Source organism: Argentina silus (assembly GCF_951799395.1).
Source record: "Argentina silus genome assembly, chromosome: 20".
NCBI lineage: Eukaryota > Metazoa > Chordata > Actinopteri > Argentiniformes > Argentinidae > Argentina > Argentina silus.
The window spans coordinates 8,216,165-8,240,453 of NC_139674.1; the positions used below are offsets into that span (position 1 = coordinate 8,216,165).

The 24,289-nt window shown below is 45.7% G+C and overlaps 1 protein-coding gene across 1 annotated transcript in view; it reads right to left on the reverse strand.

Moving 5' to 3' along the window:
• syt1a (synaptotagmin Ia) overlaps positions 1 to 23,956 on the reverse strand; it is a gene marked incomplete at both ends in the record, with an annotated part of 30,092 nt that extends 6,136 nt beyond the window's left edge. Inside the window, 6 exons of the mRNA XM_083692558.1 lie at positions 4,616 to 4,733; positions 7,096 to 7,263; positions 8,830 to 8,997; positions 12,783 to 12,908; positions 16,110 to 16,282; positions 23,791 to 23,956. Coding sequence (XP_083548684.1) covers positions 4,616 to 4,733; positions 7,096 to 7,263; positions 8,830 to 8,997; positions 12,783 to 12,908; positions 16,110 to 16,282; positions 23,791 to 23,956 — 919 coding nt within the window. The remainder of the gene's footprint in view (positions 1 to 4,615; positions 4,734 to 7,095; positions 7,264 to 8,829; positions 8,998 to 12,782; positions 12,909 to 16,109; positions 16,283 to 23,790) is intronic.
• Positions 23,957 to 24,289: the final 333 nt, after the last annotated feature.

A 24,289-nucleotide genomic window follows, 5' to 3' on the forward strand; every position in this document is an offset into this window, starting at 1 on the left:
CCTCGATTCGACATGATTCACACATACACTCAACACACATACACTCAACACACACACACACACACACTCCATAGCTGTACACAAAACACACACACACAAAGACAAGCCTGCACGCACACACGCACACACACACACACACACACACACACACACACACACACACACACACACACACACAGGGCCTGTGTTCATCCCTCTAATGGCACCCAGCCTCATTGCCTTCCACACCTGCCGGTAGAAACGACCGGCGCGGCACTGCGAAGCAGAGCAGCCTTAAACAGCCGGGCCGTATGCATGAGAAACAAAACAAATAAACACTCCAGCCGAGAGACTTGATGGCGTGCGGGTGTGCTGGGTCGGGGCAGTGCAGGTTCATTAACAGCACAGGCCTGTGCGATGTGATAACCTCCCCACTGAGGTCCATTACCCTGCTTTGAGAAGCCTCACCACACACTGGGACAGTGTGAGAGATGGAGAGGGTGGCACAGTGCAGCAGACAATACCTTCATTAGCCTGTGTGTCCTCACCCCACAGTCCCTTCCCCTCCACTGTGCCTCTCTATCTACTTACACACTCTGTACTGAAGCACTATAATACACTTGTCAGTGGGCAGGCTTGTTGCTGATACAGTAGAGCCTCCAGGCTTAACACACTCCACAGTACATAGGTTAGGAACGGTGAGGGTGTCATGTCTCCAGCGAGTGTCTAGACACGTATACAAACTTTTTACACGCAGCATTTTAACTGAATCCCAGGCAATTATCAGAGAGTTTACGAAGCCTTTGAGGAGGCCTGTGGCCACGAAAACTATTTTAGTTGCATTCGTCTTAGTAGTCGATGGCGCTCTGCGGTGGTGAGTCACAGGCGTGGGAGTTATACCACGGTCTCATTGAGTCACATAAACAATAGCTAGCTTATTATATGGTCAAATATGCTGTATGTTTACCGAAGGTCTTTAGAAGCCTTCATTGATTCAGGAGTGGTGGAGTGGTGCTGTGCTGTCTGGAGTGCCAAACTATCCTTTAGAAAAAGTCTTGCCTTTTCTGTATTCTTTTTAAACTGTTTGAAGTGCTCCACAACAGCGTGAAGCAGTTTTTGGCTGCACGACTCCGTGGGCCAATCAAAATAATTATTTGTAATTATACATCTTTTAATGAAAATACCCACATCTCATTTGCCGAACAGTAATTAGCCTGGGTTAAACAGGACAGCAGCAGAGAAAGGGATGGATCCCAAGCCATCAATTACTAGTCCTCCTTCTCAACTTCTGGCTGCGTCACGATGTGACATCGTCACAAATCATTGTTATTATACACATGCCTATTATTTCATCAACCTGCCAGGCTTTAAAGTCAATTCTTCTGGAGAAGTTTACCCCCTCAAACAACGAGCAAACAAAAACTTTTGATGAAAAAATGGAGAGCAACAGGCATCCAAAACAATCTATTTTTGCGTCGTAGGGGAATGATGTTTGTTTGGCATTGATTCATTTTGTGATGGAAACCCAGAGGCAGTGACAGACATATCAAAAGATGGGTTATTTGAAAGGGAAAAACAACAATGCCTTTCAAAACGTGATTAAAACAATTAACATTACAGCTTGTTTGTTGATAGCATTTAAAAAAGGGAAAATTGCTCTCACAGGGCCTTATTCAAACTAAGTGAAATTACACACATGCATAAATCATTCCTGTTAATACAAAAAATATGTGTGAAAATGTAACCGTGTATTCAGATCTCAACTATGCACCTGCTTAACTCAGAATTTGGGGGTTCCATTTGAAAAATATGAATTGCAACCCTCGAAACAACTGCCTCCTGGTGGCCAACAATAATGTTCTATACATTTTCTTTAGGATAGCTTTGTCCTGAGTTATTCCTTTAAAAAGTGTGTGCCTTTAATTGTACAATTTCGGCAACATGTTATTCAGATGAAATCTGTACTACATTCAGGGGGAGCTCCTAGATAATAGCTAATGAATAGTCTTGAATACACAGATACATATTGTAGCTTTGTTTAAGAGTAAGCTTTAGCACATAAACTGCCCCAATTAAATGTTTCCTGAGCACTAATACCTTGCTACCATTTCCCTGTAGGACAGTTCAAATAAATGCTTGATATGAAGGTTTCTTGTCCATGTAATAACATGATCAGAGTCAACTGTTCTCACAAGTGAGTGCTTGTCTCCTATTAACCTACTGTGGCATGCATTATCACACATGCATTATCACACATTAGGCTAGTAGACAATGGAGAAAACACATGCACACTCTAACCCAGACCCACACATACCAGTGCAGTCTAAATATGCTATTAATATGGAAATCATAGCTGGAACCTACATTTAAAGTAAACTATGATGGAAATATGCATTACCATTATATTACCATATGCCAATATTTCAAGCTGAAATCCCCAGACTTTGCTCCACTCTGACAATTAAACCGTGGCATATTGCATGTCAAACGCAACCATCCTCACCATCTAAACCTGCCCTCGGAATAAGAGCTGGGAGACTCACACAGCAACTGCCTGGCCATTGGACTGTCTTCCTCCTCCTTTGTATTAGCTTGTCGACTTGATTGACAGCTCAGGATGTAGCCAATCCCACGATGCAAATGGACTCAAGGGAGTGCTAATGCTAACAGTGTAAAATGGCAGCAGGCGAGGGTTTTCTGCCTAATGGCCGCCCACACTAGCCTCTGACAGATGAGAGAGAACTCTTAATGTGCGCTGTGGTACTGTAGGTGGGTCAGGCTCTGATGGCCTGCTAGGGCTGTCAGGCGTGGAGAGAATGGACCAGGTGCATGGTAATTGCAGCAAAGGGAGGATAAAAAGTGAAGAGGAGGAGGAGGAGGAGGAGGAGGAGAAGGAGGAGGAGGAGGGTAGGGAATTAGAAATGGTCCAAGGAACAGACAGGAGAGTGCCGAGGGCAGGGGTGAACCCAGCTGTGTGTGTGTGTGTGTGTGTGTGTGTGTGTGTGTGTGTGTGTGTGTGTGTGTGTGTGTGTGTGTGTATGAGTATAGCATGGGGTAACTGTGAGGGTGTAGAGGGAGGGAGGAATGGTTCAGGTGGGCTCTTATTTTTGGATCCTGAACGGACAAATCGTGAAGGCGCACACAGAAAATGACATGCACACAGCTGGCTCTGCTATGGACCTGCGCCCACACAACCCTCATTCCCCTCATTCCCTCCATTCCCTCGCGATCGATAGATTTTGAAAACGTTTGATTTCTTTGCTTTCTCGGCGCGATGCGGCAAACAGCTTTCCTCATCCACCGAAAGTAAAGCTTCCCATGTGGAACATGATGGCCATGTGGGACTCTGAGGTGAACGTCATGGCAGCGTGTCTGATGTCCATCACATCGCTCTCTGTCCCCGAGGGGCATGCTCCGCCCCTCTGCTTACTGATTGATGGGGATCGGCTGAAGGCTGGACGGTAGATAGATTATTCTAGACACACACACCTGTGCATGCTCAGAGGTATGTGTGTGTGTGTGTGTGTATTTGTCTGTGTGTGTGTGTGTGTGTGTGTGCGTGCGTGCATGTGTGTGTGCCTGTGTACTGAGTGCTGTAACCTCCCACCCACACACACACCTTAATAAGTGGCATTCTGTGGCAAGTGAGGTGAGGTAAGTTTTCCAATCAATCCCCATGGGATCTTCTTCCATCAGCACAGTCTGTGTGTGTGTGTGTGTGTGTGTGTGTGTGTGTGTGTGTGTGTGTGTGTGTGTGTGTGTGTGTGTGTGTGTGTGTGTGTGTGTGCGTGTGTTCACAATAGTGCCCACTGTGACCATTAGCGGTCATGTGTGTTCACTCTCCCACGCAACAGCAGGTCTGCTCATTGTAGCCATGTGTCCACCCACACGGCTGGTCCCCCGGGTACCTGGGTTTAAACTGCTGCTCTGTTGGAAACTCCTGTGGGTGTTACGCAAGACCACACAATCAATGTTTTCTGGAGGATAATGCTTCTTCTACTGCCGTCCCCAGCACAAAGCATGGCTTGGTGTGACATTTTGCAGTTTGGAAGGATAGCTTAGAAACGGATCATATTTTCAGACACTGTATTTTTCTCTCTCCTGATACAATGGTGGGCAATAATGGGTCGGGAGCCGGTTGAGGGACATTGCTGTAGGAACACAGGAGGATCAAAGTGATTGCTGTCATCTATGCTTTTTGTAAGACAGAACACAAGCCTGTCAAATGGAAAGCCAGCAAGGAGTGGAAGCATCGCAGCTCAGTCTCCAACTAGCGCCAATTTCCTCAGTCCATCCTGACACAACACCACAGCCCATGTTGATAGCAGACGCACCACTGAGAATGCCTTTAGCCAACCACTTAAACAGCACACAGGGGACGAGTGTACAGTTATGGTTCTACACACACAAGCGCGTGCACACACAAACACCCACACACCCACACACCATGGTGTGCTTTTGACTCGAGGCTGCTCTACTTTCAAAATGACAGCGCCTCCTCTTGAGTAGATGTGACAGGGCAGTCACAGGTGAGAGCAGGTCTGGAGGTGAAGCTTCACCACCATCGCAGGGCCCCCCCCTGTCACTCTTCCTCCCTACATGGAGCGACTGTTCTGCCCCCCTCTGCCCTACTCACCTGACAAGCCGCCCACATCCATCTTCTTCAGGTTCTTGGCCTCCAGGATGACCACTGTCAGCTTGCCTGCAGTGGGCACGTATCGCAGGGAGAAACAGATATCGCCCAATTTCTCTTGCTGCGAGAAAGGGAGAGAGAGGAGTCGTTAGCATGGGACTCAGGATTGAAGAATTCTCTGATTTATATTGTTGTTTTTTTATTATGTTGTTTGTGGATACCTGTATGGTCCCTTACTAATTAGTCATCAAACTTTACTAACAACCTGAATTGCTTTTGTTCAGCCTCAGTTTTCCCATATGTTTTTTATTTTTATTGGGGGTTATTAGTTGTGTTTATTGCTGGGAGTAACGTCATTCCGTCATCATTCAGTCATTCGGTCGAGCCCTACATTCTGTCAAGTCATCAGCATAGAGATAAATTATAGTTACCACATAGCAAATAGAATCTGATACACACAGTAGTTCTGGCATTACTCATATTAACAAGAGGAACAGACAAGCAGTCAATAAATCTCTCTCAGGTCTAACCTGCATTACGTCTGCCATTATGTATAGCAACCATAAATCACCGGGAAAGTAAGGCGAAATATCGACTTTTGTTTTACATCAGCAGTCTTTCATCAAATTCCAATCAAGACCCATTTCTTAGTCCCTGGTATATGTGCTGAGAATATAATGAGGGTGCCAGGTGTGTGTCGTATGTATGTGGCTGTGCTTTTCATGCCCGTCCTCCGATTTCTACCTCCACCAGCCTCCCCTGGTAGGTTTCACAACAGTGAGGAGTGCCATCAGTCAGTGGATCTCCTCTCTGCCTGGCCTCTAAACTCAACACAGAGCCAAGTAGTCCAAATAGACTCTCACTTTAATAACCGAGGCTCAAGCTTAATCAACATAAATACACACTGCTGGGAGGCCTGGCTGAGAGGGCTGAGAGACACGCTGATATTAATCATGCTTGTCTGGAGCGGCGATCACACTTTAATATATTCCATGAATAACTGAAAAAGGCCAGCTCCTGCCTTTTGAGCCGGTGGACCCGCTTGTGCGCTGAGCACTACATATTTGACCTGGGAGGTTGAGGAGGTGGTTTTCGCTATGTAAACACTGTGACACAACCTAAAAGGAGAGGATGAAAATGTTGCTGTGATGAATAAAATACAACAACAGGCTGTTGTTGTTATCCAACCGAAAAAATATATGTGTGGTATTTCAAAGCACGTTCACATATGAATCCAATCAGAGGAGACATTTCCACAGCATCACAACAGGCATCGTTGTAACCTTCAATTAGGACAGTACAAGGGGGAAACAAACAACTTATGAAACCTCCTGATGTGCTGATCATCTGTTGCTTACAGACGATTAGATTAATGGAAATCCAGCGACGTTTGACGTTGTTGCAATGGAATGTTTATAGAAATCTGGCATAATATTTGACAGGCCTATATTGCTATACCTAATACCCGTGAATACATATTTGGGCTCACATATTATGCCTCACAGATTTCCATGCATGTGAAAAAATGAATAAGCACAATTCTATGATAAGCAACATTTCGGATTTTAGAATGTGTTCATGCCCAGGTTCACAATGACACATGAGTCATCCGGCAAACTTACAGAAACTACTGAGATAGACAGATCACATTATTGTCCCTGAGACACCCACCCACATCACTCGGTGTCACATTATGATTAGTCTTCACATAAATGATCATATTTCAGCGCTCATAATCAGTTGGAACAATAGCTTGGTACTCAAGATTGTGAAAGTGGCAATCTCCAAAGTCCTTCAGTGAGAGCCCACTCAAGTGAGCGCTAACACTTGAACGGTGTTAAAACAGTGTCTCAACTCTTGCGTGAAATTATCAGGTACGGCTGTCACAGAGTAATAACGCAACACGGCTCTGGCTTCAACCTTTTGTGGATAGAGATGCCCTTCAACTCGCTGGCACCACCAGGCATTCAACAGTGTTATAATTAACCTTTACATAACCAACCGCACTGCAAAAAAAAAGTATTCCCTTTTTAGCAACAAATGTTTAAATGCTATGTGCCATGACATTAGCATGAAAATTGAATCTCCTGAATCGCTGCCTAGGAAGACAAACCTTTATTAATCGGAGGGGAAGCATGGACAGATGATTATGTGACATTTCAGGGAGAGGTGGATTACCACAGCTATGAATCTGCAATTCTATCCCAGCGAACACATGTATACCATAATAATATGATTATTGAGTGATAAACTGTACAATTCAAAATGCCTTATCATTGTATTTCTTGAGACCTATTCTTGAAACTTTTACAGACAGTGTGAGTACCGTACTTTAAGTACAACTATGACGTCCCCATCTATCATGCCTTTGGAACAAAAATGTCAATAGTTGTTGACTTGTGATCTGCTAGTGATGTCAATCCTTGATTTACACCTGAACCATTTGCCTGAACCACTTCCCTGGATAAGGATCTGACTCTTACCTCCTCCTTCTCTGCACTCTGGAGATCCCGCCACTCCTCCGTCACATGACTGAAGTCAATCTTGCTCATGGGCAACTTCACATCTCCGATGGCATCGTGCTTGGAGAAGCGGTCAAAGTCGTACACCGTCATCATCAGTGTCTTGCCTCCAAGCTCAACATAGGGGACCTGGTGAAGAAGAATGAGGACAGAAATGATGCACAGAATCACTAGACAGGATCCATTGGCCAGTCTCTCAAATGTCTTGAGGAATTTACTGGCCTCAAACTATATTATAGCACTAACCATGATTCAATTCATTATTACTCATAGTGGTGCCATCCAAAATGGCTGCCAGACTCGTACCTGCAATACACTCACTGCATCAAAGCAGTTTTCAGTGCATCTGTCCTGCCAGGCACCGGTAATTACATGTCAAGGAATGAGAGACGGAGGTCTGAGTTGGGGAAGTTGTGGGTCTAGAGTGTTGAAAATCAATCACCCACCAGTACCCCCTGTCCTGTCCCTGATAGAGAGTCTTATCTGGCACAGATCCAGGGGCAGAGGAGTTGGGGGGGGGGGGGGGGGGGGGCGGTGAAGGGATGTCTCGGATTTGATTCTTCATTGCCTCCAATTGAGCTGTTTTCTCGAAAAAAAACTCATTATACAGAGGGGACTTGTTCCAACATGGTGACAAACTGCTTGATTGGCTAGAAAAGAAATAAGACCACGAGGTTCGTCCTTGACGCTATCTCACGAACACTCCGGCTCCTTCACTTCAATAATGGAGCCTCTTGTCGACTAGCAGTGGAATAAGATGGCGCATTCCAGGATTCTTATTCACAGGCTATGACTACAGAATTCTGCGGAACTATGCTGATGTGAATGGAGCTGGCACCCAGACAGGTATTTCTCTACATATGCCAGTTCTGCATCACTACAGACAAACACCTGTGCTCTCTCACCGCTGGATGAATAACTCAACTCCTCCCACCGACTGGGTAACAATCACACTTCTAGAAACTGAGAAATGTTTGTTTGCTGAAATCTAGGTCAAGGCAGAGCTAGTGTGTACCGGTGCATCTGCCTGTGTTAATCCCAATCACACAGATCCTGTTTCGATGAGGCAGTCTGTCAGAGGCTTGTTAATATGCCAGCTGGTCCTTGTCTCCACACCTTCCTAAAATTCACCACTGCATGCAAATGAGTTGGTCCTGTTCAACTATTGCACAAGGATTGCGCTCCAGGTCGCCTACATTGCAGTCCTGCACCAGATCTCACAACACCTAGGCGAGTGTTGAACATGTCATTACCCACATAGATGATTGTAACAATGTTCGTTCGTGGTCAGAGGCAGACGCAGTGTGTGGGTGAGGGAATAACCCGTTTATTAAGACAATACTTGTAATTTCAATACTCGTAATATAAGTCTCTGACTTTCCAGTCGTCCTTTCTGCTTCCTCCTGCTCCGCCGTTCCCAGCCCACCTACTGAACAAACAGAGGCACACACATCTTAAACCATCTAGTCAACGAGGCTTCATTTGCAACAGGTGTGCAACGGAGCCTCGCTGACGTAACCCTGGCCACGGTCCTGTAGCTCCCTCTACAGGCCGAACGCTGCATGTCCCCCCACAATGATATAGAGTGAATGTAGCTATGTGCATTTTGGAGCCTGACTACAATGTACAGTAGATGACATGAAACGCTACCATTGGATAGCCAATAATTGGCGACTAAGATGGAGCAGTTCATACCTTGAAAGTGAACTGCTCATTGAAGGTGGGGTTGAGGGTCTTTCTGTGGACCTTGGTCTCAAACTTCTTCTTCTTGTCGGGCAGCAGGTAAACCTTGACGTAGGGGTCCGAGGTGCCGCCCATGTCCATGGCCGGCAGCTCTGCAGCCTGGATGATCCCCACTATGAGCTGGAAGGAGGAATGGTGGGGATGGGGAGAGAACAGAGACCAGTCAGACCCACTACAGCCCTATCAGCACGAGCACTAAAGCCTTTACTGTCATCCCACCACCAAACTGAGCGAGCTCCATGCTTTGGTCACTTTTATAGATGTAACAACTCTCTGTTTCAGCGATGGTTTGAAATGAATACATAATGGGTTTAATAACGCCAGTACACCTGATGAGGAATAAGGAATGAGCTATTGCGGTTCCTCATTGAGGTCAACGGTTATTAGCTTCAAAACAAGTCATCTGAGGTCACTCTTCAAGTTGCTAATCATGGGGTCGCACCTTGGGTGACAATTCAAGGTCAATTTCGCTGTAATGCTCCCCGATATTAAAAAGCAGTCTACTTGAAGCCGTCCAGTGTTAAGGCAGTAGTGGAGGTCAGGACATGGAGGCGTAGAGTGAGAGGCCTGACTCTCAGGCTGATTGACCTGCCAGTCAGAGCGGCTTCTCCAAGGCCCCGTGGGTCGACTAGTCAGTCAATCAACTTCCTATCAGGCGGTCATCAACCAGCAATCTGGAGGGTGACCAGGGCACTCAGCCATGGAGCTCTCCAGCTGCCAGAGCCTGCGCAGATGTGTGTTGCACAACAGAGTGTCACCATGAAAAACTAAAAAACATGCCATTGGAATGCATGGCTTTGGTGTCGCTTCAAACTCTGCCTCCAATCATGTTTGGTTTCTCATGGACAGTGCTTTAGCGAGGCTCAGGAGAGATGGTGGTGGGACTCCAGCAGGTCTTCATAAGAGGATAATGGAGGTGGGGATGAGGGTTTTGGAAACACACGCACACACACACACCCGCGCGCGCGCACGCACGCACGCACACACACACACACACACACACACACACACCTCGACACACAGGTTCACAACACAACACACAGATGAACATAATGGAAAGAGCATGGAACCTCTATCAGTGCTGACCATTGTGTGCAAAAAAAGCACCCCAGCTAATGCATAACATTCTCCCAACATTAAACCAAAACAAAACATAACTTAGTTTGAACACAAAATCAAAAGGAATCATTGAAAGAAAGTCCGCTTCAAGATTGTCTTCAATGTGTGTACTGTATGGGTCACTTGGGTGCACAAAACAAATATCTCACAAAGCAATGAAACTATGTACAATTACCCTGGCTGTCACTTACCCAAGACCTCTCTGTAATGATATTGTAGCTTTGTTTGTGAGGCGCTCAAACAGTATCTGAGTGTGGCTATTCGTTGTGACGTGCTGTCCATTCCATTTCAACACGCTCAGCAGATGAGGCTCAGTGTCACATGTCCTGCTACCCTGTGTCACACTGGATCTACTGGGAGCCACCTCCCACTATGGCTCATCATCATCTCTGAGAGGATGAGAGTGGAGGTCTGTGTCGCGGACTGTTTGCCCATTTCACTCATTAAAGTCAATCTATCATTTCTTTGTGCCCCGTGAAATGCACAGATAATTGGTTCACTGACAAAAATACACAGATAAGACAATCAATGTACAATATGTAATATGCTTGCCCTAAATTGTTGTTTTCAGAAATTCTGATATAAAACATTCTCTGGATGTGCGAGACACATGTTCAAAGAGGCAAAGCATCCACTTTATTTGGTTTCAATTTCAATTCTCAAAAGGACAATTGCAAAAGGAGTCATTTGTTCAAAATGCTGTGCAGTGTGTGTGTGCGTGTGTGTGTGTCTGTGTGTGTGTGTGTTTCCAATGGGGGTCCTTTCATCTAGACAGTTCTATAAACCTGTGTATGTATTTAACTGAGGAGCAGGGCCCTGTCACAGTGCTGGTCTGGTAGGTCCTGACCTCTCCTTGTCTGTGGGTTATTGGACACCGACAGGTGGTCCGGAGGGCAGCTTGCTTGGCAGCGTGGGCCTGGGATAGTGACAGTAGAGGCCGGTGGAGGGAAAAATCGGAGGACAGGCTTATTGCATGAAAAAGGAAGAGGAATACTATCAAACCCCTACTCCTCCTCCTCTCATCCCAAAGTCCTCTGCAGTCCGTGCCACTCTTCCTCAAATGGGGCAGGTCTTTTAAAAGTGATTACGGCTGTGGCTGGCTGTGGACCTGGAGACACAGGAGCTAAGTGGGGGCCTATTTGACCGTCCACTGCGACTGTTATGAAGCTGAAAGTGGGTCAGACTGGTGTCCGACTCCCTGGCTTTGTGTGGACAGCCATTGTCAGCCAGCCTCAAGGCTTTACAGCCTTTCAATGAGCTAGGAACCACTGCTCAAGAACTGTCACACACACACTGTGACAACTGTCACCATTCTGTATGGATCCACTGTGCTTATTACCACTGTAATCAAGAGCCTCACAGCACAGCCTTGTGCTGCCTAACACTGCTAAGAGCTAAAGTAAACTGCTGAAAATGGAATACTGGCTCCAATTTCTTTCTTGTTTTTCACAATATGATTGTCATTTAGGAGTATTTATTCGCAATTTCATTGTGTGTGTTCAATGGATAAACAGTAATGTCCTATACCATTGACTACTATTCTATTTTACAAGTGGAATGCTTTTAACTACTGTTGGTATGATGATAATAATCATGATAGTATTGTGATGACATAAGTATTGTGATTGTCATAATCACTGTTATCATCATCATCATCATGATGGTTAAGGAGAAGCTTTAATGTGCCTGTGTCTTTCTGTGTGTGTGTATGTGTTTATGTGTGTGTGTGTGTGTGTGTGTGTGTGTGTGTGTGTGTGTGTGTGTGTGTGTGTGTGTGTGTGTGTATGTGTGTGTGTGTGTGTATATGTGTGAGCATGTGTGTGTGTGTTTGTGTGTGTGTGTGTGTGTTTGTGTGTGTGTGTGTGTGAGCATATGTGAGTGTGAGTGTGAGTGTGTGTGTGTGTGTGTGTGTGTGTGAGCATGTGTGTGTGTGTGTGTGTGTGTGTGTGTATATGTGTGAGTGTGAGTGTGTGTGAGTGTGAGTGTGAGTGTGAGTGTGTGTGTGTGTGTGTGTGTGTATATGTGTGTGTGTGAGTGTGAGTGTGTGTGTGTGTGTGTGTGTATATGTGTGTGTGTGAGTGTGAGCGTGTGTGTGTGTGTGTGTGTGTGTGAGTGTGTGTGTGTGTGTGTGTATATGTGTGTGTGTGAGTGTGAGCGTGTGTGTGTGTGTGTGTGTGTGTGAGTGTGTGTGTGTGTGTGTGGATGCATGTGAGTGGGTAATCTCAGGCTGTCAGCTCTGTTTATGGTGGGAGTTAGCTAGCCCAGTGAGGGACAGCAGCACTGCCTCCACGCACCGCCTCTACTATCTGTCACACAACATCTGCTGGATGGAAGTTGATCTGCTCATCCAGTCGCTCCGCTTCCTTATTAAAGCCAGCCACTGCAGAAGCAAGCAGATGGATTTCAGCAGGGACGACGTGTCGGTCGAGGCTGAAAGAGTGTACTTTCCCGAAAATCCCAAGAGTGGATCTTTGAGCGTGGAGAAGAAGCGATAAATTCATAAACCCCACCAACGTGATCCTCTTGTGAGAGATCGCAGAGAAGCTTCAGCTGCCACGCTGAAGTCACGCCTTGATAATAATACCGTGTTGGTGAAGCAACAACGTTACAGAAATGATGTGAGAATGTTATGCATTACCTGGTTAGGGTGTAGTTTAGTCTCAGAGGCTTTGAGTGGACAGACGAGTGGATGGACCAGCACAGAGGACGAGGTGACCATACTTACGAAGGAGGACCTTTCGCAACAACGACACACAGTGAGAGTGATTCGGAGAGCGGACCCTTACCGAATTCTCAGTGAAATTGTAATCCAGGGAGTATTGTAATTTGCCCAGTTTCTCCTCCTCCTTGGGCGCTTCCTCTTTCTCCGTATCGGTCAGCCCTGTCTCCGCATCATCCTCATCCTTCATGGCCTGAAGGAGACACCCACCAAGAGTCAGTGTCGTCCACGTGCCGCCTGTGCCAGCCCCCAGCGGGCTGTGCCCCGCCCAGGGCCTGCCAGCGGGGCCTGCTCCTGAAAAGCTGCTGTTGTCTTTTTTGTGTGGGGGGAGCAAGCACTAAAACACCACAGCGGTTAAACACCAGGACATGCTTGGTGATGCACTAGCCTCAGGCCTGGGACCCCTGATGATGATGATGCGTTTCAATCAATCTGTACAGTAGGTGTTTTTGTCTGAGAGAGGGGGGGAAAGATCAAATGATAGAGCCAGAGATGAGAGTAATGGGCAGGCATTAGAGGAGAGGGAGAGGGGGGGTGAGAGAGAGAGAGAGGGGGGGGGGGGGTGAGAGAGAGAGAGAGAGGGGGGGGGGGTGAGAGAGAGAGAGAGAGGGGGGGGGGTGAGAGAGAGAGAGAGAGAGGGGGGGGGGTGAGAGAGAGAGAGAGAGAGAGACAATTCCCTTGATATTATTTCAAGCAAGTCTCTGGCATAAACAAATGAACAGGGAAATGTAGGAGATGGAGGAAGCGTAAGAAGAAGAGTGAAGTTTCCCTTCCCTAGCCTGGTACTGAGGTGTGTGTGTGGGGGGAGGGGTGGGGGGTCAGGTGTTGGTGGTGGTGGTGGTGGTGGTTGTTGTGTTGGTGGGGGGAGGGGGGCAGTTTGTTATCGGTGAGCATGCGATTGAAGAGGCAATACTAGCAAAACTAAATTCATTCAGTGTCAAAAGTTGCCTTCCAAGATGTCAGACTCTCTGTCAGTCATTACACATGCAGGGCATTCTCAGTAGTACAGAACAGTGCTCTAGTGTGACCCCCATTCTCAAGTCTCGTCACCCCTTCAGAGACACAGACGCATTGTCATCATAACCCTCAGCTGCATGTGGTTACCCCCACGCCGATGGAAGCTATAAGCATCATGCCAGCGGTAGGTGTTGGTAAGAGGGGCTGTAATGTACATGAGGGCCTGCTCTATTAGTTTGTCAGGTTGCTGGTGTGAAAGCAAAAGGCTGAACAACATTGATTTGTTTTGGGAATTTTCTTCTTTTTTTTAGGGCCCGTCTGTATCCTCCTGGTGCAAACAAGTATTGAAACTGTATTCAAACAATGTAAATTATCTTTTGGTTGTTTCGAATTGCTTGCACACAGAGGAGAAGATTATAGCAGGTAAAACGATTAAGGAAAGAATAGGGACCTGTGGTAAACATTTAAAATTGGGTGTTTTTTTGGGTTGAGTCAAGATAGTGTTTCTTACAGAATAGCTCTGCGAACTGTATGCTCCAGAGGTGTTATGATCAAATTTCTTTTGCATCAGGCTGATAAATGGGAAGGTGAAGCTATGATTAAAGCTCTCTTTTATCACAATTTTCAAAAAAGCATTTAACATCAGCTAGCAGCTTAATCATTCTACGTTCGCTCATGGGCACTTGTTTGAACTGCAAATCAAAGATTTAAAAGGAACCAGAGAAATCTTTTGAGGTAAAAATCAATGTGGTTCAACCTTGTCAAAGCGCACCCAGTGCTTAATTCATACATATATATGTGCATATGCAGGATTACGCACATATATACAGTAGATATACATGTACTGTATGCATAGTTACATATATTTGGCTCTACGGGAGTAAGTTGTTGTCAAGAGGCTATAAAACTTCAGAGCAGCAGGCTTAAGAAGATCGAACAGCAATTGGGAACCTACCGCCAGTGACAATCCCGCACAGTCATCAGACACAACACAGATAAGGAGGACATAGAAGGAAGAAACACAAATTAAAACAACAACACACAGGAGTTAACACCAGGAGTTAGGGCACACCAGGAGAAATGACCGCTCGAGAGCTGCTGGCTACGCCTATAGCAGGACTACTGTGGTTATGCAGTTGACCAATAGGTGTGTGCTGTGAAGTTTTAACTGTGAGATAGCTCGATGGTTTCTTTGTGTACTGTACTGTTCTGTTAGTTGATAGTTGTGTTAAAGCTGCTGTTTCTAACGTTTTCTTTTTCCAAACAAAATTCAATTTGAAGAAGACTTGTGTCACTGGGATCAAGGAAAGGGAGCATTTTCAACACTGAGCAACTAAAAGAGACCTAAAAAGCTCTCTGGTTAGGTTAGGGTTAGGGTTAGGGTTAGGGTTAGGTTTAGGGTCTCTGGTATGAGCCAAACTATGAATCTGATGCAACCTGTTTTCTCATCATCAGACACCATCAGTGTTACGCCTCTGCAACTCTGTCTTACAAAGGTAGTCAATTCCCTGAACCCCCTCCTCCTCACTGGGCATTGTCCTACACTTGTGAATTCAATGTCCCTGATCCATGATGTGAGTGGTGTTGGCGTGGACAGACTGCAAATTAAACTGGCTTTGTCAATTATTCTGTCATAGGGTCCGGGGCTGGGGGTACTAAGAACCCCCATTAATGCAATTAGTATGCTAACTGGGGTTAAAGTGTCTGTGTTCCATATCATCTGTGTGTGTGCTTTTGAAAGGGAGGGCTGAATTAATTCACTGCCCTCGCTTGTAATTAGCTAACGTCATTTCTCTGGGTTGATACCACTTCATTACACAGCATACCATATTGAGCGCTCTAGAAACGTGGCTTGTTCTTTACATAAATACTAAGAGGAATAGAAAGAAAGAAAGAAAGAAAGAAAGAGAGAGAGATTAAATACTCTCTCTGAGGTGATTTTAAAGCCAGGCTTCCATAAACAGTCCTGTAATCAGAGTGAATGGTGAAGTGTCATCTCAGAGACAACAATGTCAACAGAAGTTGTGTGTGGTGTACTGTACTGTATTACTGATTCTCTTGTCTTCATGGTTATGTGAGGATGTTCCTAAGTGCCTAAGTGTACGTTTTGTTATTATGTGTTAATACTGGTTAATACTGTATTTGCCAGGTATGTGTAGTAGTCAGTGAATGCAATCAATTTTAGGCTACATAGTCAGTCAGTGTAGTACAATACAGTCAAATATAGAACCACACATTATTGCACAAGACTGTCTCATTACTACCTATAGAGTTTGAAACTTTGGTTATTCTTATAACTTAAAGCACAATGTAGTGCACAATATGAATACTGTATCATGCAGTTCATTAAGTTAACAATACACATAATAAATCACTAATGTTGACTAACAAACTTGTAAAACTATGAAGTCCGGTGGCAGTAGTACAAAGTCTTTACCTCGGTTTTGGCCCCGTCTGTGACGTCCATCATGTTGATGGCATTCTTGCCCTTGTCTTTGCCCTTCTTTTTGTTCTTCTTCTTGAATATCCACTTTTTGCAGATGCAGAAGCAGCACGTGAGGACCAGGATGACGGCCACGAAGGCGATGGAGACGATGGCCCATGACGGCACTGGGGAGAGACACACCGGGACCGAGGTTAGACGACCAACTCCACAATGTGGTCATTCCTGAGGATGAGCAGCATATGGCACCATTACTGACCCACTCTCTGTATCAACCCAGGAACAGACTGACCAAAACTGCCTCGTCACCAACTCCCACTATCTAATGAGTGATTAGGGTACAAGACTGTCTCCTTTTTCAAAGAGAGCGGAAGCAGATGGAACTCATGGAGGATCTGCAGACGTGAGGCTTTGATCAATGGCGGCGGACCGATCTGTAGTCTAGACATGGAGTCTTAACGATTGCCCCTCGAACAGAGACATTTGCAATAGCAGAACGCCTGACTGAGCACCCTCAGCCAATTTAGTGGAAATAACAGATGTTGGCATTTTCCACTTGCCATTTAAACAAAAGATTTTCAGTCAACTGACACTTTCACGCCAATCACTGGCTCGCAGGACTCATTCGGTCGGCAAGTGTAGCCGTAATTTGCAGGAGCCTGTCAGAGTGTTATTAACCGTACCATGACTGTGACAAGTCAATGATGCACAGACACTGATCATGTTTCGTGGGTTTGGACACTCCTCTCAACTGTGATCTCGTTCACACTTTCCTTTTCGAAGTTCACCTCAAACTACTCAGTTTAGGGGCTCTTCTAGAACAGTTTTGATCATTCCTAGAAAAGTAAAGAGCACTGAAACTGCTGAGGACCACCCAAGTTCAATGGAATAAATTAAATAGACATTTTGTCTCTGCACTGTAGACGTTATATATATATATAGGCCTGACTGGACTAAATACAGTAGAACAGCTGAACACCCCGGTCCTGTCACCAGGCAGACAGGAAGCCGCTCTGCTCCGCGGCACAGTGACGGCACTAACAGCCTGCTGCCAAACACGGAGACACCCATCTAAACCATAGAGTCAAGCAGTACCCACCGACACGCACACACACACGCACGCACGCACGCACACAGACAGACAGACAGACAGACAGACAGACAGGGCCCAGAAGTGGGTTGTTAAACATATCAGAGGGATGGCAGAGTATTCAGCAGATGTGTTCTGGAAATAATGAGGAGAGAAACACCACAACAGGCTTTTCCATTCGCGAGGCATAATTACAGCTTCTGCTCACAAGACATCAAACACCTGGCAACAGACACCTCCTCTCAACAGAGAGGGCCACAAACAGGCCCATTTGCAAACAAGCCAATTTTTGAAGCATGTTTTGGTTTTGTCAATATTTACCATGCGAAAGCCTAAGACAGCCTGGTGAACTGGGGCTATTTGGATTGGTAATGGTCATGTGATAAATGTAATTCTAGATACAGTGTCTGTTAATGGTATTACTAAATCTACCTGTAAGAAAAACAAACTCCTGAGGGCAAGTGGCTCCATAGTAAATCCAACTTCTGTCTCTTTTCTATCCTGCTTTGAAGACTTTATATCTACAAGGCACTAGAAAGAACCATCAAAAGCAGCAGTATATTACAGTCTTTCTCCCCTGGGCTTCAGCTCACCAGCACTGTTGCATTTCCCTCACCGTGGTCCGGGGGGAGAAGGAGAGAAAAAAATCAATGCGCTGTTGACAAAATCGATAAGCACTCTCCTCCAAGGAAAAACAGTGAGTGATGCTCTAAAATAACTTTGGGATCTACAGCTTTGGCCTTGCCTCAGTGGTGTGGTGAGAGGAGGTGACACGCCCGATACACTCCATTTTGAATTCGCCATCTCCCTAAAAATCTAAGAAAACGATTTGACAGTATATCCTGTTATTCTTACACAAACACATGCCTGTCAAGTTGACCAGTAACACCTCTCAGTCCTCATTCAACCGCTTTTTAAACCCTGTCTTTCTGTCTGTCATCTCTCACTACTGTAAAAAAACAACAACAAAAAAAACATTCAAAACTGATGATGACAGAGATCTGGATCAAATCGTATATGTCAAGAGTATGAAGCTAATCGTGTCGTGTGAGAACCCTCATCTTGGAGAGAAAGACAGCATGAGGCAAAGATCTGGGCAAGGGTTATCGCAAAATGTGAGAGAATATCCAGCGTTAAGATTTTTGGAATCGTGTATACCCGGCAAAATAGTGACATTACTCCTTTGCAGTGAAACACATATTAGCAGAGCCCTGATTGCGCCGTGTAGACTGTACTGTATAATACCTCACCAAACCACCCCGATTCCATTTCCTCTAACATCCTTGGCTGACCCTAAAGTAACAGGTTTAGAGCTAAGGAAAAACCACCACTCCGCTCCTCACCTTAGCAGAGGCAGTGGTCTGAGACTGATACCTTTGGGATAGCCTACTGTAACAGGTTCCTGTGTTTGACTGGCCTTTTTTACCACACACAGGCGAGGAGACTATCTTTTAATGGAAGTGTCGGAGATGTGGCAGGGTCGTATTTCAGACCTGAAAGCCGGGATGAGAAGCAGCAACCGTCCCCACAGCAGGAACCGCAAAGCTGTGACATTTTTCAAATCAAAGCTCAGCTTACAAAAAAAAGACATTTAATGCAATGACACATCGTGAGTGTAAATAAATGGGAAGATATAACAGTGGAATGTGGGATTATTTTTCATGATGAAGACTGCACTGCAATCTAATCCAGTTGTGCAAAATATAATCTTTCAGAATGGTTTTCCGCACCTCTATGGTTATTTCCAATATATAAGTATCAGCAATACTCTATTCGAACAATAGGGCCTACTTTGCCTGCTACTGTGAAATCAGATGCAATAACCCAGACTTTATCTGTTCCATCAAGCACATGTCTTATACTGAAAGACACTTTTGTGTTTCTTAATTACAAGAACCTGAGCCCCAGAAAGCAATAAAAGCATCCCATAATTAACCACATTGTGTAAGTGTCTATTCTCTCTTGAGAGCACGCTACCAGCATGTGCACTGCACTTCAACTTGAAGAAGCGGTTATCTCTCGTTCCGACACACACACACACACACACACACACACACACACACACACTGAAGGGAAAATTGACTTCCTTTAGCGGAGGTGAGGGTGATGAAATCAGTGTTCACAGCTCGCGAAGGCGCAAATCACAAAGTATCTGCGCCGTAGTCAAAACCCATCCGGTGCAGCAGCAGCCGCCGCCAAAGCACATTGCCATACAATGAGACACCTACTTGGCTTTGGTGCTGTGAATATCAACGAGAGGCTGATAAGTCTGCCATCTTTCTCCTGCTGTTTTCAAGGACACAGCACGGTCCTTTGGCTCTCTGTCTCGCCGAACAGGGGAGGTTTGCTCTGAAACTGTCTTCAGCTCCAGTGCTTGCCTGTATGCTTTGTTATGGACATAATCTGTCTGATAACAGGCTACAATGTGGACAGGTGAGATATGAAATATGTGTTATCAGACAGGATTTATTGTCTGTTCAGGGAGGAAAGAAGAGCCAATATATGACATTGCTCTCACAAATGCTATCATTTTACTGAGCTTGATTATTGGCAACATGGTACTAGACACCATTCTCCAGTCTTGGTCTGTAGTATCCAACACTAATGTTGTCCATTAAAGTTTAATGTGGAATGAACTGGTGTTCAGCAGTCAAACATTTCTGGACTGATCCTCGCAGACATCATGGGGGGGGGGGGGTTGAGGTGCGAAAGGGGGTAGAAAACCTGCCCCTTTGCCCTACCACTCAGTGCCACAGTGCCACAGATGGTGTTTTTTTGTGTTGTGCCCAATTTTGAGGAAAAGCCACAAGTCTGTGCAGTCAAATTTGTGAGACAGAAATGGAGATGAGGTACCTCATTATTCTGTTTTTCGGGCCGATTTCAATACAATGTGAATATTTCTGGCTACAGGGCAGAGGGAGTCTGAGCCGGTTAGCCATGGCAGGGGAGGTTGACGGGAACATAATCACTCACTTGGGGTCTGCTTCAGGGTACAGAGGGAGCCCCCCGCTTGTTAAACAGACTACCCATGGTCCCAGGAGGAGATATGCATCTCCTTACAGCTTACTTGTGAACATTCCATCCTCAGTCTGCATAGACACAAGCCAAACAGTAGAAGGAGGAGGGTTGTGTGTGGTGATGTATCTGGATGATATGCATCACACTGGCAACACCAACTAATATATTGTGACAGCACCCTGTTGGTCAATTAACCTCAACATTACATCTTGTTATGCCAGTGAGAGCAGCACCCCACACTTGCCCTTTTCACACTGTGAGTATTCTAAACACATAGCAACAACAACAGCAGGAAGCAATTCGTAATTCTCTGTAAGAGTGGATGCACTGCAGTTAGGGGTCAATAAAGACCTTCTCAAACAAACACTGACATTTGTAGCAAGGTTTATGTCAAACAAAGATGGAAGCCAGTGGTAAATTTGAGGATAATCCCTTCTATTTAAATGTTGGCGGTGAAGGGGCTACAGAGATGGGGTGTAGGGTGGGTGTAGGGGACTGGACATCTCTGTCTGTTTGTTTGCCTTCACTAATTGCAGGCAGAGGGGTGGTGATGAAGGGCAACCTCCTCCTGCTTCTGAATGAGTGGAGGGGGATGATGGTAGAGGGCAGGGGGGGGGGGGGGGGGGGGGCGTGGGGCTCTCTCTCAGGGCTGTGCTTCCCGTCTGTCAGCTGTTGGCTCTGTGAAGAGCTGGCTTTGGTCTCCTCATCCCCTCCTGCTGCCGCATAGCGGGCCCACTCACTCAGTCCAAGGGCAGGAAGAGGAACCAGGACGGCAGCCAGACCGAGAAAGAGAGAAAGATTGAGTTTGGCTTCGCTGATCCACCAGAGTAATCCTTGTTAATGAAGTGTGCTATCAAAATGAAATAAAGAAGTTATGGATTAAACTTTTTATAGTGTACGATTTTAAACCGCCTGCACCTACATTTTCGGTTGAAAACCAAACCAGTCCATTCGGTAATAACACAGCAGTAGCTTTTAGTGTGATTCATCGACAAAAACAGGTGTGAATAACAACATATAAAAGCATTGATGCACTTGGAAAACCATAAAGTGCCCAAAATGATGTTCAATAAAAAATAGCTCATTTTTTAAAGGTGCCTGTGTTATTGAGAGTAATGGGGAACACTGAGCCGTCTGTTCTGGATCTAGCAGCCTCTTTGCTGAGAGGTTAATTGTCATTGAAAACAAAAGGGGAGGTGGCCTGGGGGGGGGGGGGGGGGGGTGGCCTCTCTGGAGGAGGGCCGTGGTGTTTGGTGGCCACGGCAACGGCTGCACACACACACTCTGCTCTGCTGAGCCATTGGCATGACATAACATTTGAGAGAGGGTAAAGGTCACACTACAATAAGTTGTCCCTATACAATACCTGTGTTGTAACATGAATTACTCTAAAAACAACATTGTATTAACATACTGTTACTCAGTACATTAATAATTCCATAACAATGGAGTTGTTTGTGGAGATGTTTGTGCTACTACACAAGTGGAATACCATTGTTACTATAGTTACTATACTATATTTACTATAGTAATTACAAAGGAAACTGTTACCAGGAAAATATGTGAAATACAACAACAAAATGATGTGCTTGATTTTGTTAAATTTGAAATGAAACAAGCTTTAATTACCTCTAGCACCATCAGCCAACAGATGGGGCTGAAGTGAGAGTTCTTGCTGGGAGATGTATCTATACATCTTTGTTAATGTTACCAGGCATTTGTATAAGCTGCACCAAAGACGCAGCAGCAAGATGGCTCAATATGACAGGCACATGCATTCAGCTTTACTGCCAGGAGATAAAGCTCATAGATGGACCTCCAAGGAATCCTTTGCTATGGCAATGGATTGATCCTGTCAAGCATGCTGCGTCTTTCCTTGCATATTCCTTATGAATGTCCCATTCAACTCCTCACAGGCAGTATGGATATTCTGTGGGCTGTGGCACAAACACTTCCTTGGGTATTCATCAGCGTGGCAGCGCTGTGCACAGAGTCACTGGTTTCGACTGAGGGCTGGAGCAACAACAGTAATTTAAGGCCCACTATATTGGACTGGGTTTTTTCTGGATGCTTTCAGAGTGCCTTTCTGTCTGAGGCGCAATGTGGTAATTAGGGAGTGAAGTGGTACATGGTAAAACCCTAACGAGAAGGTAGCCACCGAGGCACCACCAAATACAGACATTGAAGTGGGGACGGAGACAGGGATGGGGGGGGGGGGGGATTCTGGAGGAGTAATACAACTTCATTGTGAGAGGAGTCATCCTCCGTCATCCATCCTTAGCTGTAGACAACTGGGAGTGGGGTTGTGTGGTCTATGTACATGTGATGGGTGGTGTATGTCAATGGCCCCCCCATGGAGAGTCACTTCTAATAAGAGAAGCCATTACTCTGAGCCACAGGGGACAACAGAGTCAGAACTCCCACTGTGGCTCCATTATGGCTTCCATATGCTCCTCGGCGCTAATTCTATTCAATGGCCAATGGCTCCCATGCACTTCAGAGATATCAGGAAGTTTGTCGCTGCCTTCAATCAATCAATCAATCAAAGTCTATCTCTCATCGTGGTGGAGCAAAGGGCAGCACACGCGAGCGCTAGCTGCAGGCTGCCTTAGCTTACGTCACGGTTTTATTTTCCAGAACAAATATACTGTTGGTTTAAATGAGCCGCCCCAGATGGCAAAGAAATCTCTTATCAGGCCGCCCGCGTCGCAAATCTGAGACAGCGTAATATGACAAGTGGCGTCATCCGCGTCGACACCAAAGCAATAGAGCCTCTCTTTTCACCGGAGCCATTTCCTGGCACGAGAATTACTTCCACATGAGCTGGTGGATACGTCTATATTTAGGTTGCGGCTGAATGCTTCATTCACTGGATAAACAAGCTGGGCCTTAGTGCGAGGATGTGAAGGATGCCCATATACTGTAGCACTCTCCCATACGATTGCATTGGACAGATGCTGCAGGCAGAAACAAGTGTCTCCACCACCACTTGGGTGGAACATTTTTCTGCAAGTGAAGGGCAGACAGCTGGTCAGGATTGCAATATGTTGTACTGTCTGCCTACTGACGAGGGGGAGTGTTGATCGGGAGAGGAGAAACAGTGTGTCCATGCAAACAAAAGCGATACAGACAGCCATGCAGATTGAAAACGGAATTTGTTCTCTTATTTAAAGTCTGAATGGCACAGAGAACACTTTTGTGAGAGAATACCAACTTCCTTGGATATTGTTTGGCTTACCGCCACAACTTTGAAAGAAATTATGTTAAAACAAGTTTTCTTTTCATCTTGAATATAAATGAGAAATGGTATGACTATAGCAGTGAATTTCTATGCATAATCTGTTGACTAACCATTTGAATTCCTGTCCCATAGGGAGAGCCAACAGGGCCTGGGCTTCAGACTAGGCTCAGCTCTATTGTTTGCCATTCTTTACAAAAGAAAATGTTGAAGGCTGTTTTATTTTGTAATGATTCGTGTGACGTCAAAGGAAATTACAGTAGCACTCAAGCAGTGGTGAGTCACAAAGCTGTTGTCAGGCAGGTGGCGGCACAGCTGAGGTTACTCACGTGGGATTTTGTTGAGCTCGTTCATGAACTTGTCTTTCAGCTTGGAGAAGTCCTCGTCCTTCTCACCCGATCCCGGGCCGGCCAGGTCCGTGGAGTTGGCCCCGGTGGTCGAAGCAATGGTGGGCATGGGGGCCGCTGCCAGGGCTTCCCTTCGGCTCTCACTCATGGTTGTGCTGGGCAGCCAGGCAAATGCTGAAGGGAAGAGAGAGAGAGAGAGAGAGAGAGAGAGAGAGAGAGAGAGAGAGAGGGAGACAAACAGAGAGAGTCAGTGAGAAGTGTGGGGTTGTGACAGATGCGTGTCAGGGACACTACTCTAGCGCTGTCCGTGTGAGCAGCTGCTGGCTCAGCCTGAGTAAACATCACCTGGATTCCCCAATGATCCTGGTGGCTCCTACCAGCAGCTCAAGACGAATGTAACTGGCTTTCGCATGTTAGCAAGCTTCTCACACTTATACTCTCTGTTTTAACTGTGGGTTTATGCAATCGACCAGATGTATAT